The sequence below is a fragment of the Pelobates fuscus genome, chromosome 8, assembly GCF_036172605.1.
Source record: "Pelobates fuscus isolate aPelFus1 chromosome 8, aPelFus1.pri, whole genome shotgun sequence".
In the NCBI taxonomy this organism is placed as follows: Eukaryota; Metazoa; Chordata; class Amphibia; order Anura; family Pelobatidae; genus Pelobates; species Pelobates fuscus.
The window spans coordinates 167,741,876-167,757,111 of record NC_086324.1 but is presented as its reverse complement, the minus strand read 5'-3'; the positions used below and the strand labels follow the sequence as shown (position 1 = coordinate 167,757,111).

Genomic DNA, 15,236 nt, shown 5'->3' with positions numbered 1-15,236 from the left:
TTGGAGTATGCTGATTCTGAAAATGTGAAAGTGATGCATACTTTTAAAGTTATAAATAATGTGGAAAAACTGTATTTCTCTGCCTGTGATAATTAATTACATTACCCATTGTGTAAGGTAATTGCATCACAGGCAGAGGGGAGGATTTTGTGTGGGAGTGTCTGAGTGTACTGTACGTGTTTATTGGTTGTTTTCCAAAACCCTGTGGGTGGTACTAATGTGTATATAAGAACAATAAACCCACAGCTCTGGCTGTTCACTGCTTGACCCTCAACACGGAGCTTTGTCTCGTTCTTGGGGGGATTTACTGTATGCTGTTCCAGTTTGAATGCTAGGAGTGTAAACCTATTCGTATGTTTTTTCCTATTCAGCTGTTTACAGCATTCGTATGGTTCCGGTTCAGCTGTTTACGGCGTTCATATGCTTCTCCGGTTCGGTGGATTGGTGTCTACAGTAGCTGCCTGTATATCTGGAAGGGAATATCTTCTAAACGGCTTTTAACCCCCTTTTATGCCCGGGGTGCCGTTACACATAGATCACATGACTATTGTTGCTTTCTCCTCCTCTTTTGTTAATTTGCTTTTGCCATAGCAATCTCTACTGTAAAATCTTACTCCTTTCGTGAGTTTTCATCTAGAGGGGAAACTAGGCAGGGTACTAACACTGCATTTTCACTCGAGATAGGAGCTACTGATGGAGCCCAAACCCTCCACCTGTATACACACAGCACAACATCTGTACACATACCGTCCAAGCACTTGGTGGCTATAATATCAATATATTGAAAAACTGCCATAATTACTATTCAGGGTTAACTCAACCTCTAGTGTGACGGCGGGGGAGGAGCTGAGGCGGAGGTAAGTTACAGGAGGGGTTTTTAACCCCTTCTGCATAACTGGGAGGTAGGGGGGCACAATATGAAGCTATAGTGCCAGGAAAACAACTTTATTTTCCTAGCACTATAGATTCCCTTTAATGTTTGTTACATACAATGTTATAAAGTGTCCGAAATTAGAAAACTGCAGATAGATAGACCCAGCAGTGCTCCGGCATAATTCAATTAACAATATACCAGGAAGATTTTCAATTCTCATGGAGTTTCCATAAATAAGGTATAATGCAGTGTTTATATGAATATGCTAAACGCCTAACACACTCAGTCTCGTAGGGACTAAAGAAAAAGAGAAGAAAAAATACCTACGCCAAACCGAAAAGGGATGTGGGTGGGAAAAGAAGACATTGGACTTCAGGATAAGGCTGGAGTATAGAGATTATCACTTTGAAAGGATGCAATTTAATTTCGCTAAGACCGTTACGGGTCACAGCATCCAAACTGTGAATCCAGAAAGCTTTCCTTTTGGTCCCCCCCTCTTGGATCCGCATGGACGTGGTTAAGGACGGCAGGGGATGACCTGTTTGCAGGTATTGTTTGGCTACGGATTTATCTGAATTGACTTTGGTTAAGGCCATGCGGCTAGAAGACCGATGTCCACATATATGGTCCCTCAGGATGTCTTGCCCACACCCAGGGCCGGACTGGGAAAAAAATTAGGCCTGGGCATTTTTCAATCAGAGCGGCCCCCTAAGAAGGGGGCGGGGCCAGAGAGGGTGTGTTTTGTCATCACTAATGACAAGCACGCCCCCTCTCAAAGTGAGCAAGTTGGTTCAATGCGCAGAGCCCCACTGAAGAGCTCTGGCATTAGAAAAAGGCTTGCGCTGTGTTTGCTTTTAAATTGTCTCTGGTGTCTCCACAAGTGGGATACCAGAGGACAATTGGGCCAGGAAAGTGTATGGTGCATGTGTTTGGAGCCTGCTTGTGAAATTGCGTGTGTGTAGAGTGTGGTGTGGTATTGTGTAAATAGGTCAATTTCATTTGTGTTTGTGGTTTAATATGTGTGGCTAGGGGCTGTAGATAGTGTGTGTATAGGGGGCATAGTGTTATAGGGGATGTAGCGAGTGTGTGCATACAGGCTGTAGTGTGTGTGTGTATAGGTGACGTAGTGTGTGTAGGGGTTGTAGAGAGGGTGTGTAGGAGATCTAGTGTGTAAAGGACCCAGAGTGTGTATAGGAGATTGTGTGTGTGTGTGTGTGTGTGTGTATATATATAGAGGATTAAGAGTGCATATAGGGTAAGGGATCTAGCGTGTATCTGGAGCGTAATGTGTGTGGTGGTGCAGTGTGAGGGGTGCTGAAGTGTGTGTGTGTGTGTGTGTATATATATATATATATTTGGACGTATTGTATGTGTGAGGGGCGCAGTGTGTGTGTATTTAAGAGGGGTGCTGTGTGTGAGGGTGTTTTTATCTGCCGTCACATTCTAGGTTTCTAATTTTCTTTGTCTGTTAACTCACTGAGGGTTATTTTATATATGTGTATGTGTGTGAGCGAGGGTGCGGTCTGTCTGAGGGTGCGGTCTGTCTGAGGGTGTGGTCTGTCTGAGGGTGCTGTCTGTGAGTGAGGGTGCTGTGTGTGTCTGAAGGTGATGTGTGTGTCTGAAGGTGATGTGTGCTGTGTGTCTGAGGGTGCTGTGTGTCTGGGTGTGCTGTGTGTCTGGGTGCGCTGTGTGTCTGGGTGCGCTGTGAGTGTTTGGGTGCTGTGTGTGTCTGGGGTGCTGTGTGTGTCTGGGGGTGCTGTGTGTGTCTGGGGATGCTGTGTGTGTTTAGGTGCTGTGTGTGTCTGGGGGTGCTGTGTGTGTCTGGGTGCTGTGTGTCTGGGGGTGCTGTGTGTGTCTGGGGGTGCTGTGTGTGTCTGGGGGTGCTGTGTGTGTCTGGGTGCTGTGTGTGTCTGGGGGTGCTGTGTGTGTCTGGGGGTGCTGTGTGTGTCTGGGTGCTGTGTGTGTCTGGGGGTGCTGTGTGTGTCAGGGTGCTGTGTGTGTCTGGGTGCTGTGTGTGTCTGGGGGTGCTGTGTGTGTTTAGGTGCTGTGTGTGTCTGGGGGTGCTGTGTGTGTTTAGGTGCTGTGTGTGTTTGGGTGCTGTGTGTGTCTGGGGGTGCTGTGTGTGTCTGGGTGCTGTGTGTGTCTGGGGGTGCTGTGTGTGTCTGGGTGCTGTGTGTGTCTGGGTGCTGTGTGTGTCTGGGGGTGCTGTGTGTGTCAGGGTGCTGTGTGTGTCTGGTGGTACTGTGTGTGTCTGGGTGCTATGTGTGTCTGGGTGCTGTGTGTGTCTGGGGGTGCTGTGTGTGTTTAGGTGCTGTGTGTGTCTGGGGGGGCTGAGTGTGTCTGGGGGTGATGTGTGTGTGTGTGAGGGGGCTGTTAGTGTGATTTTTTTTTAAATGTAAATATTTTTTTTATTAATAATAATAATAAAAAAAAAGTTATATCCCCCCCTCCCTTCTTACCTTTAGCATGGGAGGGGGGGAGCCGTTCTGCTTGCGATGAGCCGTTCTGCCTGGGGGGGACCATGCTTCCTTCCCTGGTGGTCCAGTGGTGAGAGTGAACTCTAACCTGACGGCTAGAGTTCACTCTTGCGAGATCTGAGCGTTGCCGCGGTAACCGCGGCAACGCTCAGATCTCGCGAGAGGACCCGGCGGAGCTGCTGGATTGAGCTCCGCCGGTCCTCTCTGCTGCCTCCCTCACACCCCACAGCCGGCGGCCGCCTGTCAGTGTCTCTGGGCCGGTGAGGGAGATCTTTGATCTCCCCACCGGCCCATGGAGACACACAGCAGGGCCGGCGCTCGGATAGCGCTGGCCCTGCAGGGGCTGGCAGGGGAGATCCTGTGATCTCCCCTGCCGGCCTCGGCCCCACGGCCATCGCGGCCCACCGGGCATTTGCCCGGTGTGCCCGATGGCCAGTCCGGGCCTGCCCACACCATATAAGGCCACATGGGCAGATGATCTTATGGATAACAAACCAGTTTGTATATGTGATTCTATGACAAAAATCATATTTTTTACCAGTGTGTGAGTGATTAAAAGTCTTTTCCAGGATCATGTGCCTGCAGTTGACACAGCCCAAAAACCTGTAGCAACCCACATTTGAACCAGTTTCCTAGTTTGTTGCATGACCGGTGTATAGTCGCCATATGGGCTGGCGGAACCTTGGACAAAAAACCCCCCACATACCTAACCCAATAACACACTGACACCTGGTATATGGGAAAATTTGTCCACAGCTTTATTAAATAATTTAAATAATATATAACGATAATATTGCTTTAAATAAATTAACATATAAACATGGGTCATTGCCCCCACCTTCCGCCCCTCTCATCCGTATCCTTCTTTTTAATAGAGGGCAATGACCCCCAACATAACAAATACAAATATGTAACGACATTTTCCAACCTCGCCAACTTGAACCGAACAAGTGCCAACCATAAGTAACCATGGCAGGGGTATACCCGGATACCCCTGCCCCACCAGGTTCTGAGCCACCTCCAGGACTCGAAACCACCATTGACCATAATTCCACTTTTTTCCATGTTCCTCACGTTCCTCATAGGGAGCCTATGTCCTCTCTCTCAGCTCCCTATCCCGCCGCTGTGAAAAAACGGGAAACCCCTATCTAAACATAAAATATAGGGAGGGTGGGCGGGACAAACTGAACCGGGTAGGAAATTAGAAGTGAACCTTACAAAATGGCTCCTCCCTTAAATAGCCAATCCCACATATCCCATAACCCACCTGTCCTGTCTGTTCCTCCTGGGCCCGCCTCCTAACCCCTGTCAAGGCCCTGTTCCGCTTAAGCTGCGCTTTGGCTACATGGGGCTACAAAATTGGAAGTGCTTCAAACTGGTTTTTTTTTGCAGTGAGGAAGGCTGAACTTGATGGACGCAAGTCTGTTTTCAGCTATGTAACTACGTAACTATGTAACTATTAATTTAATTAGGTTTTTTTATTATCATTCTTAATAAGTAAGTGGCAGGACACAGTTTACAATACAGCTTGGGCTATACACGAAGTAATGCTTCATAACATTGTATAGAAACTAATAGAATATGAAACAGACCGTATACAATCACATCCAAAGTAATATAACATAGTATTAAGAGTAGGTGTCTAGCTCAATGATAACATTACCCAAAAAATGAAGAAAATTCGGTGATATCTAAAAATGAATAAAGTGATGGGGTACTGTGTGACATAGTATTAAATACTATTCCTGTCTGACTCCACAAAATTGACAATCTCCACCAATCCAATTGTCTCTAATAGGAAAGCATTGGGAGGCTAAAGCGCATGTGCGGCAAAACGCTGCGCTCCACCAATCAGCATCTCCTCATAGAGATTCATTGAATCAATACATCTCTACGAGGAATATTCAGCATCTCCATGCAGCACTGACTCAGGAAGCACCTCAGTTGTTGTACTGAAGACACATGCTTCATATTTCAGAAAACAAAAAAGTACAGTATTTTGTTACAGCCAGGGCAGTAAATATGGTGCATTCACTGGGGAAGCTGGGTGAAACAATAAATATCCTCTGGATCAGGCTTCCCCAAACTCCGGCCCTCCAGATGTTGCTGAACTACATTTCCCATGATTCTCAGACTATCTATTTCATTCATAGAATCATGGGAGTTGTAGTTCAGCAACATCTGGAGGGCCGGAGTTTGGGGAAGCCTGCTCTAGATGAAGTAATTGCTATTGTAAGAATATGAGCCTGAGAGTGGAAATACTAATTACACAGAATTCTGTCAGGAGCCTGATTTTAATACGGCAGCCATTTTGTGTTCAGTAAGCTGTGTCTGGAAGCCATTTTGCATAAAAATGTAAAGTAGGGATTGGGCCTTTTTTTTTTGTTACTTCTCTTTATGGTTCTTTAGGCTATTAATCTCTTCTTTCAGTTTTGCTCTCTCCGATTGAATTATCAAATATACTCCTTCATCGATTTTTATTTCCTTTTGCAGCTCCTGTATCTTGGCATCTTTTTCTTTGAGTTTGTCCTTAACCAATGCCTTGACCTGTCTCATGGCTTCATTAAAAAATTCTATGTTATTATTTTCGTGCTGCTTGATGTCGATCGCTTGATCGGCTTTCTTCATGCAGACGTCCAGGAAGTCCAGGATTTTGGTGTCCGTCTCAGCATTACGTCTGGGGTTTTTAGCCGTGTAGTTCTCGATACTCATGATGTAGCTGGCTCCAAGCTCTCGAAATTGTTCGCACACCATATCAGTGTTTATTTTTTTACAATGTGTAAGCACAATAAGGGGAAAGATGCCTGTTGGAACAGAGAGAATCATTTATTATTCATGCTTAAAAATCTCAAATTAAAAAAATCTAGGCTGGAATTTCTGGCGCATATTGTCTATTTTGTGTTAGTATTGTAGAGATCTGAAGTAGTAATGAAAGACGTAGCACTAAAAAAAACAATGATTGGTGAAAAATAGGAGAAGTGCAGAAGCGTGAGAGACTCCGTTTTTACCATTAATCAGTGAATTTGAGGGATGTTTCACAATTTTATGGGCTAAAATTTGCAAGTTTTTTAACAATTCACCACAAGTCGGTTTTTAGTGGATAGATCTCTTTTAGTTTAGTTCTTCATTGTAAGATACTGATAATTTTTCGATGAAATAAGAACATAATACAGGCATAGTAAAGGCTTGTGGCTGTCAAATTATTTGTAAATTTATTTTTATTCAAAACTTTCAATTTTTTTTATGCAACCGTCGATGTGGACACACAGGTCCAGCATTGTTCCGTATCATTGAATACTGTGATAAATAGTGGTCTCAAGAATTAACAGTGCTGGCGTGCAAGTCACCATGAAACAACAAATAACATTTCTCGATTGGACTCGCAGGTCTTATAGCGTGTATGGTCGGATAGGCAGTTCCCCTTAGTATTTAGTTATTATAACCTTTCTGGGTCCCCTATTGTGTCGGGGATGGTTCGTAGCTTACTTTATAACTGTTAGCGTGTTACCCCCTACCGAGAGGAGAAAGTCGGGGTGTTTTTCATGTCCTACTGGTTCGGGCATAAGGTCTTCGCTGGCGGTGGGGTTGTTGTCTGCTTGTCTGGTATGAGTGGTGGTTGTCTACTCTGTCGTGGTCTTAACTGCCACCTTTGTGGGTGATGTGTTGTCCCCGCCTCCCCTTTAAATTATTTGTGATTTTAGTTTCAAACTCTCGATATGACCATTAAGGTTAAGAAAAATGAAGTTACACACTATAGGGTCAGGCATTCAAAGTCGAGTTTCAGATTTAAGACCAAAATCTTTCAAAATTTGAATAAGCATATAATAGAAAACAAATGTCATACAATACAAAAGATATGTAACAGACAAGAAGGTTTTATATGAAAATAGTTGCAGAACTAGAATACTGTTTGGAAAGCCACATTACCCATAATGCACTAGGTTTAAACGTACTACTTTTGTGGTGGCCCAAGACAGTACTTGTTGAGGTTTGTAAATATTCTGACTCCCATTACCCCTCTTCCAATGAATTTTTTTATAGAATTTGCTCTTTTACCTGTAATGCGGCAGGCTTCTCTGATAAAAGGGCTAATTTCATCTGGTCTGCGTTTTGTAAAATCATATTTTGCGCTGTTATAGTGGAGAGCGAAAATAATAGGGGGAGATGGAGGGAGAGAGATAAAGAATATTAGTCACATATTAAAACATTTTGCTATAGTTTAGAAAAGTCGGCTCTGCTTTGTTTTTATCCCCACTGGAACAGAACAAAGACTTGCCTAAATCTTGAACTATTAGTGTCCCTTAATGACTGGTTTTGGACCCTCTGCTGTAGTATACTATACAATGAGAGCCAGGGGCGGACTGACCGGTCGGGCACTTCGGACATGGTCCGAGGGCCCGGCCGGGAGGGGGGCCCGCCATCAGGGGGCCCGGCCGCCCCTTTAAATGCTGCAGCCGCCTGAGCGCTCTCTTAAGAGCGCTCAGGCGGCTGCAGCTTCTCACCTCCCCTCCCCGTAGCGTGGCCGAGCTGCTCTGCGTCCGCGGTGCCGGCCGGAGTGATAGGAAGGTGCACACACACTGAGTGTGCACCTTCCTGTCAGTCCGGCCGGGTACAGGAAACAGAAACTCCGCGCGGAACAGGAGTTTCTGTTTCCTGTACCCGGCCGGACTGACAGGAAGGTGCACACTCAGTGTGTGTGCACCTTCCTATCAATCCGGCCGGCACCGCGGACGCAGAGCAGCTCGGCCACGCTACGGGGAGGGGGTAAAAAGAGAGAGGGGGGAGTTAAAAGAGAGAGGGGGCGGGGGTAAAAGAGAGGGAGGGGGGGTTAAAAAAGAGAGGGGGGGGGTTGAGAGAGGGAGGGGAGGGGGGGGTTGAGAGAGGGAGGGGGGGGTTAAAAGAGAGAGGGGGGTTAAAAGAGAGACAGAGGGGGGTTAAAAGAGAGAGGGGGTTGTTAAAAGAGATGGGTTAAAAGAGAGAGGGAGGGGGGTTTAAAAGAGGGAGGGGGGTTAAAAGAGAGGGAGGGGGGTTAAAAGAGAGGGAGGGGGGGTTAAAAGAGAGAGGGGGGAAAAGAGAGAGGGGGGTTGTTAAAAGAGAGAGGGGAGTAGGGGGGGTAAAAAGAGAGAGGGGAGTAGGGGGGTAAAAAGAGAGGGGGGGTAAGAAGGGAGGGGGGAGTAAGAAGGGGGTAAGAAGAGGGGGAGGGGGGAGTAAAAGAGGAAGGGGAGAGTAAGAAGAGGGGGGAGGGGGGTAAGAAGAGGGGAGAGTAAGAAGAGAGGGGGGAGTAAAGGGGGTAAAAAGAGGAAGGGGAGTAAGAAGAGGGGGGAGGGGGGTAAGAAGAGGGGGGAGGGGGGTAAGAAGAGGGGGAGAGTAAGAAGGGGGAGTAAGGAGAGGGGGAGGGGGAGTAAGAAGAGGGGGAGAGTAAGAAGAGAGTGGGAGTAAGAAGGGGGTAAGAAGAGGGGGAGGGGGGGTAAGAAGAGGGGGAGGGGGGAGTAAGAGGAGGGCAATTGCCCCCTCCCCTGTCCGCAGGCACCGTGCGGGCAGCCGGCAGGGGAGGGAGGAAGAGAGGACCCAGGAGCTCAGCCTGCAGCTCCTCTGGGTCCTTCTTGCGCGAGCACAGATCGTTGCCGCGGTTACCACGGCAACGTTACGGCTCTTGCGAGAGTAAACTCTAGCCCTGGAGCTACGGGCTAGAGTTCACTCTCAACACTGTGACCACCAGGTACACACATTGCCCCACACACCCTACACATTCACACACTACACCCCCTCACACACACTGCACCCCTTACACATTGCACCACTGCTCCTATACCCTACTACAGCCTCATATCCCAGCAGACCCCAGGTAAGTTGTCAAACTGTTCTTAAACGGTTTGACTACTTACTCTGGGAGGGGGGCCCGGCCCTCCTGGCACCATAACGACTACACAGAGTAGTAGTGGCTATTGTGCATGGATTATTTCTTTAAATAATCTACGAGTGCCCCAGTAGCCAGCAAGCCAGCCAACCAGCCCACAGGCTGGCCAGTAGACAGCCAGCCAGCCTACAGGCCACCAGTTAGGCTTAAAGCCAGCAAACCCACAGCCTGACAACCGCAGCCAGCAAGCCACAGCCTGCCAGCCAGCAAGCCACAGCCAGCAAGCCACAGCCTGCCAGCCGCAGCCAGCAAGCCCACAGCCAGCAAGCCGCAGCCAGCAAGCCCACAGCCTGCCGGCAGTAGCCAGCAAGCCCACAGCCTGCCAGCAAGCCCACAGCCTGCCAGCCGCAGCCAGCAAGCCCACAGCCTGCCGGCAGTAGCCAGCAAGCCCACAGCCTGCCAGAAAGCCCACAGCCTGCCAGCCGCAGCCAGTAAGCCCACAGCCTTCCAGCAAGCCCACAGACTGCCAGCCAGCAACAGTAATTAAGGTAAGAGGAGCCAACTTGGCCTAGGTATCAGCTATGTTGTGTTGCTATATTGTGAATAGGAACCAGAGTGTTGGAGAGACCCCCCTCCAGGCCCCATTAGACTCCATTGTAGTCTCTAATGGGACCTGGAGGAAATTCTTTCTAACACACTCTCTAAAGGACACTGAGATAGCCTCTGCTAGAATGCTCCCCCCCTCCATGGCCCATTAGCCCTCAATTGTAGTCTCTACTGGGGCCTGGAGGCGACTGTTTCCAGCAGGGACACTGAGATGGCCTCTGTTAGAAAGAACCCCTTCCAAGCCTATTAGACTCCATTGTAGTCTCTAATAGGGCCTGGAGGGGATTCTTTCTAACACACTCTCTAAAGGACACTGAGATAGCCTCTGCTAGAAAGACCCCCCTCCATGGCCCATTAGCCCTCAATTGTAGTCTCTACTGGGGCCTTGAAGGGATTATTGCACTTTTGTTCCTTGTGTCTAAAGATTGTGTAGGGTGTGGCTGGAGGCGGTGCATGGAGGCGGGACATGGGTGGCGCTTGCTGCGGAGTATGGGTGGGGCCTGTAAGGGGGCCCTTGATTTATTTTGCCCGGGGGCCCTGAGGGTTCTCAGTCCGCCCCTGATGAGAGCCCATGATGGCTGTTAGAATGCTGTCAAAATGTTTGACCTACAAAAGTTGCTGTAGAGTTTGAAAAAGGTGACCTGCAAGGATGCAGAGGATCAAAATGGACCTCTGACAGAGAAATGTGTTTCTCTAGAGGGTAAAATCCAGCATGGGAGCAGTTGACAAGTTAAGTCGACTTAACAGACTTACTTTAATTTAGCATTCCTTTGCGGTGCCCTAACCTTTATCACATTTGCCATTTTTTAATGTTTCTTTTTCTTTGTAAAATTCAGCATAATATTGATTATAAGCATCTCTTTGCAATCCCACATTTGGGCCAAGGGCCAAGCCTTGTAGACTCTTCTAGAACATCTGTGCATTATACCTTTATCAGCTATATACATCTACTTTGTAGGCATACCTAGAACATATATGAACCATATCCTTGTGGGCCTATCTACAACACTAATATGTTAAACCAAATTCTTGCAGTCAGATCTGGAACACATGTATTGTACCATTCCACTGTAGATGCACCTAGAACATTAGGACATTGGGCTATTCCCTTAAGACTTATCAAATCAACTGAAAGATATTTATGCAGGTACAATGCATATTATAATCTTAATTACCTATACACAAATACGGGCACAATGATCTCCGTGTGGCACCTATCAATTCTGTTTCGAAGTGTTTCAAACGTGTTTTCCAGACCGTTTTCCCATTCCACGTCCCCATGACATCGTAGGTGCGCTGTACAACATAAGTTAGGACATGTATTCATATTGCGCTAAATCAATCAAAATGTAGATGTAGATTAAATGTTTCAGAGTGTAAACATGAGCAGACGTCACATACTAACACCGCGTATCTAGTTTTTGTCCTATTTTGTCCTATGTATTTTTGTTCAGCAATAACTTTATTTAATCTTCTAACCAATGAAAAGTAATCTAAATATTTGTCAATGCTTTTAATTCATATAATACTGCAAAGACGAGATCATGTGACATCTTTTTTATCACGTGTTCTATAATGTTTTCTGTCTTTCCTTTTTTGTCAGTTTAGTTGTCCTTTATGACCGGTTGTTATTATAACACCAGATCTTCCATGGCCATTCACTTACCAAACTGAGCTGCCATCTCTAGATATTCCTCCGGATGTAGTTTGTTAAGTCCCCGGTTATCAGTGATATACAAGCCTCCCAGTTTATAATCATCTCTTGTCAATGTGATGGGACCCTCCGTTTCAAAAGAAAAAGCCACCATCTCATGTTCTTTGTCTTCCACCACACACAGACAGGTGTTAATAAACGAGGACTTGCCATGTCCCGATAATCCATAGAGCTGCAGGCAAACCCGCCTGCACCAATATCCTTGGATATTTCGGGTGCACCCTGGCTTGTACTCGGACAGCCTTTTCCGTATCTCATTGTTAGAATCAATTCTTGCCATGGTTTAGAATAACACCTTAAAAACCATCTGTCAATGCAAAGGAAAAGACTTTAGCTCCAAGATTTCAGTGGGAAAATAAGTGAGAGAAAGGTTATTTGTGTAGTTGCCACTAAACCTTTGTTATATTTACAATGGCAATTATGTGTATAGAGTGCTTGCTTTCATAAGACAAGTTTTTTGGACCAAGTACAAATTTTTCCTCTGCAGTACTGTGCAGTGCATACGAGTGTATTATAGAGCTCCGCAGTAATGTGCAGTGTATACGAGTGTATTATAGAGCTCCAGAGTACTGTGCGGTGCATACGAGTGTATTATAGAGCTCCGCAGTAATGTGCAGTGTATACGAGTGTATTACAGAGCTCCGCAGTAATGTGCAGTGTATACGAGTGTATTATAGAGCTCCACAGTAATGTGCAGTGTATACGAGTGTATTATAGAGCTCCAGAGTACTGTGCGGTGCATACGAGTGTATTATAGAGCTCCAGAGTACTGTGCGGTGCATACGAGTGTATTATAGAGCTCCAGAGTACTGTGCGGTGCATACGAGTGTCTTATAGAGCTCCAGAGTACTGTGCGGTGCATACGAGTGTATTATAGAGCTCCAGAGTACTGTGCGGTGCATACGAGTGTATTATAGAGCTCCAGAGTACTGTGCGGTGCATACGAGTGTATTATAGAGCTCCAGAGTACTGTGCGGTGCATACGAGTGTCTTATAGAGCTCCAGAGTACTGTGCGGTGCATACGAGTGTATTATAGAGCTCCAGAGTACTGTGCGGTGCATACGAGTGTATTATAGAGCTCCAGAGTACTGTGCGGTGCATACGAGTGTATTATAGAGCTCCAGAGTACTGTGCGGTGCATACGAGTGTCTTATAGAGCTCCAGAGTACTGTGCGGTGCATACGAGTGTCTTATAGAGCTCCAGAGTACTGTGCGGTGCATACGAGTGTATTATAGAGCTCCAGAGTACTGTGCGGTGCATATGAGTGTATTATAGAGCTCCAGAGTACTGTGTGGTGCATACGAGTGTATTATAGAGCTCCAGAGTACTGTGCGGTGCATACGAGTGTATTATAGAGCTCCAGAGTACTGTGCGGTGCATACGAGTGTATTATAGAGCTCCAGAGTACTGTGCGGTGCATACGAGTGTATTATAGAGCTCCAGAGTACTGTGTGGTGCATACGAGTGTATTATAGAGCTCCAGAGTACTGTGCGGTGCATACGAGTGTATTATAGAGCTCCAGAGTACTGTGCGGTGCATACGAGTGTATTATAGAGCTCCAGAGTACTGTGTGGTGCATACGAGTGTATTATAGAGCTCCAGAGTACTGTGCGGTGCATACGAGTGTATTATAGAGCTCCAGAGTACTGTGTGGTGCATACGAGTGTATTATAGAGCTCCAGAGTACTGTGCAGTGCATACGAGTGTATTATAGAGCTCCAGAGTACTGTGCGGTGCATACAAGTGTATTATAGAGCTCCAGAGTACTGTGCGGTGCATACGAGTGTATTATAGAGCTCCAGAGTACTGTGTGGTGCATACGAGTGTATTATAGAGCTCCAGAGTAATGTGCAGTGCATACGAGTGTATTATAGAGCTCCAGAGTAATGTGCAGTGCATACGAGTGTATTATAGAGCTCCAGAGTACTGTGCGGTGCATACGAGTGTATTATAGAGCTCCAGAGTACTGTGTGGTGCATACGAGTGTATTATAGAGCTCCAGAGTAATGTGCAGTGCATACGAGTGTATTATAGAGCTCCAGAGTACTGTGTGGTGCATACGAGTGTATTATAGAGCTCCATACTCCATAATAATACACTGTGTTTAAGTATTAAAACATCAGATTAAAAAAAATAGGATGCTCACCGCAGCTACAAAATGATAATCAATGCTATATTAACATAGATACAAGAAAAAAACATAATAAATACAAAATAAAATACACAGTGAACAAAGGCTATAAATTATACTAAAGCACCATAGCGTAAACACCAGGAGTATGGTACAACATGGCATCCAGGTGTGTGCCAAGACGGGGGTGGTATAGTGACTCGTGCCCTGCCCTGTTAGATTATTGATGTTTATAGTATTGTGCTTTAGTATATTTTCTGGCCTTTGTGTCTTTTGTTTTGTATTTATTATATGTTTTTTTATTTTGCATTTATGTGAATAAAGCAGTGATTATCGTTTTCGTAGCGGTGGTGTGCATCCTGGTTTTTGAATTTGTTTTATTGTTGTTGGCAGTCAGGGGTCTGCACCCTATTTATTGCATTTAAAGTGACCGTATAGTATAGCCTCCATGTGACATTGTTGCATGTATAACAGCATCACAATAATGTGCAGGGTTCATGAATTTATCACAAAGAATAAACTGTGCGATGGAGCTCTGGATATATCTCCCTCTATCTGCTACCCTCAGCCATGTGGCCCTAAAACCAACCAACAAAAAAAAAACCCACACACACGTCTTGTCTCCAGATGCAGAAATAGGTCGTATGAATAATTTCTAGATGTATTAACTAACGTTATTTCTGACCTGAGCAAAGTCCTGATTTCCTTATATAATGGAAAAGGGAATGGGTTAGTGTAATTCTAAATTTATGTAGCAGACCACGGGATATATAAATATAAACACTGAGGCTCCTATAGCATGGGTACAAAGGGGTCCTACTATATACCTTCACCCATTCTCTCCAGATAAGATAGCCCCCCAAAATCCTAAACACACTCACTACATAAAGAATAACTACAGGCTACTACTGACTGCCATACACATACTAATATACAAAGACAACAACAAAAACATCAAACTAATTCTATTTTCTACTAAACCAAAACATGACAAGAAATTAAAGGTACGGTACTTACAGAAATTAAAATTGCATCTGTAAAAGGACTGTAGCACAGAAACAGGTTAAAAGAACTTCCTCAATAACAAGCAGGGTAATAATGAAAGTGAAAGGTTTCGATATTACGTTGTAATGTATTTGGGTAGGGCCCTCTTCCACTACTGTTCCCATATGTCAAACATGTTTTGTTAGAATTGTTTGTTTGTCTTGTATTACCTGTTGTACATCGCTGCTGAATATGCTGGCGCAATATAAATAAATGTAATTGTTTGAGATCAACAGATAAGACTATTAAATATGGATGCGGCTAGTAGGATATGGTACACAGACGCTGGGAATCCCTGACGAAGACCGAAGTCGGACGAAACGCATAGGGTGGAGAAACAGACTTGGTGTTTGATCCATTATTTCTTTTCTTATTGATATTGTTTTGCCTATTTTATTCAACTGTTTGTTCCTGCTTCTGGGAGGTCCTGGGTTTTCTCCCTTGGATCGAGTGAAGTGGTTTAAGATGGGCCTTTTTACTTTTTATATTCTGTGAATGCTATCCAAAAAAGTGTCATTTTAGGTGTTTAT

At 45.5% G+C, this 15,236-nt stretch overlaps 1 protein-coding gene across 1 annotated transcript; it reads right to left on the bottom strand.

Annotated features, from left to right (window-relative positions):
- Nucleotides 1-5,115: 5,115 nt before the first annotated feature.
- Nucleotides 5,116-14,753, bottom strand: LOC134570997 (uncharacterized). Its single transcript, XM_063429028.1, has 5 exons — nucleotides 14,680-14,753; nucleotides 11,481-11,835; nucleotides 10,990-11,110; nucleotides 7,408-7,481; nucleotides 5,116-6,155 (listed from the first exon to the last, which is right to left on the bottom strand). The coding sequence occupies exons 2-5, from the start codon at nucleotides 11,806-11,808 to the stop codon at nucleotides 5,737-5,739; spliced, it is 942 nt and encodes a 313-aa protein (XP_063285098.1). The 5' UTR covers nucleotides 11,809-11,835; nucleotides 14,680-14,753; the 3' UTR covers nucleotides 5,116-5,736.
- Between the last annotated feature and the right edge of the window lie 483 nt (nucleotides 14,754-15,236).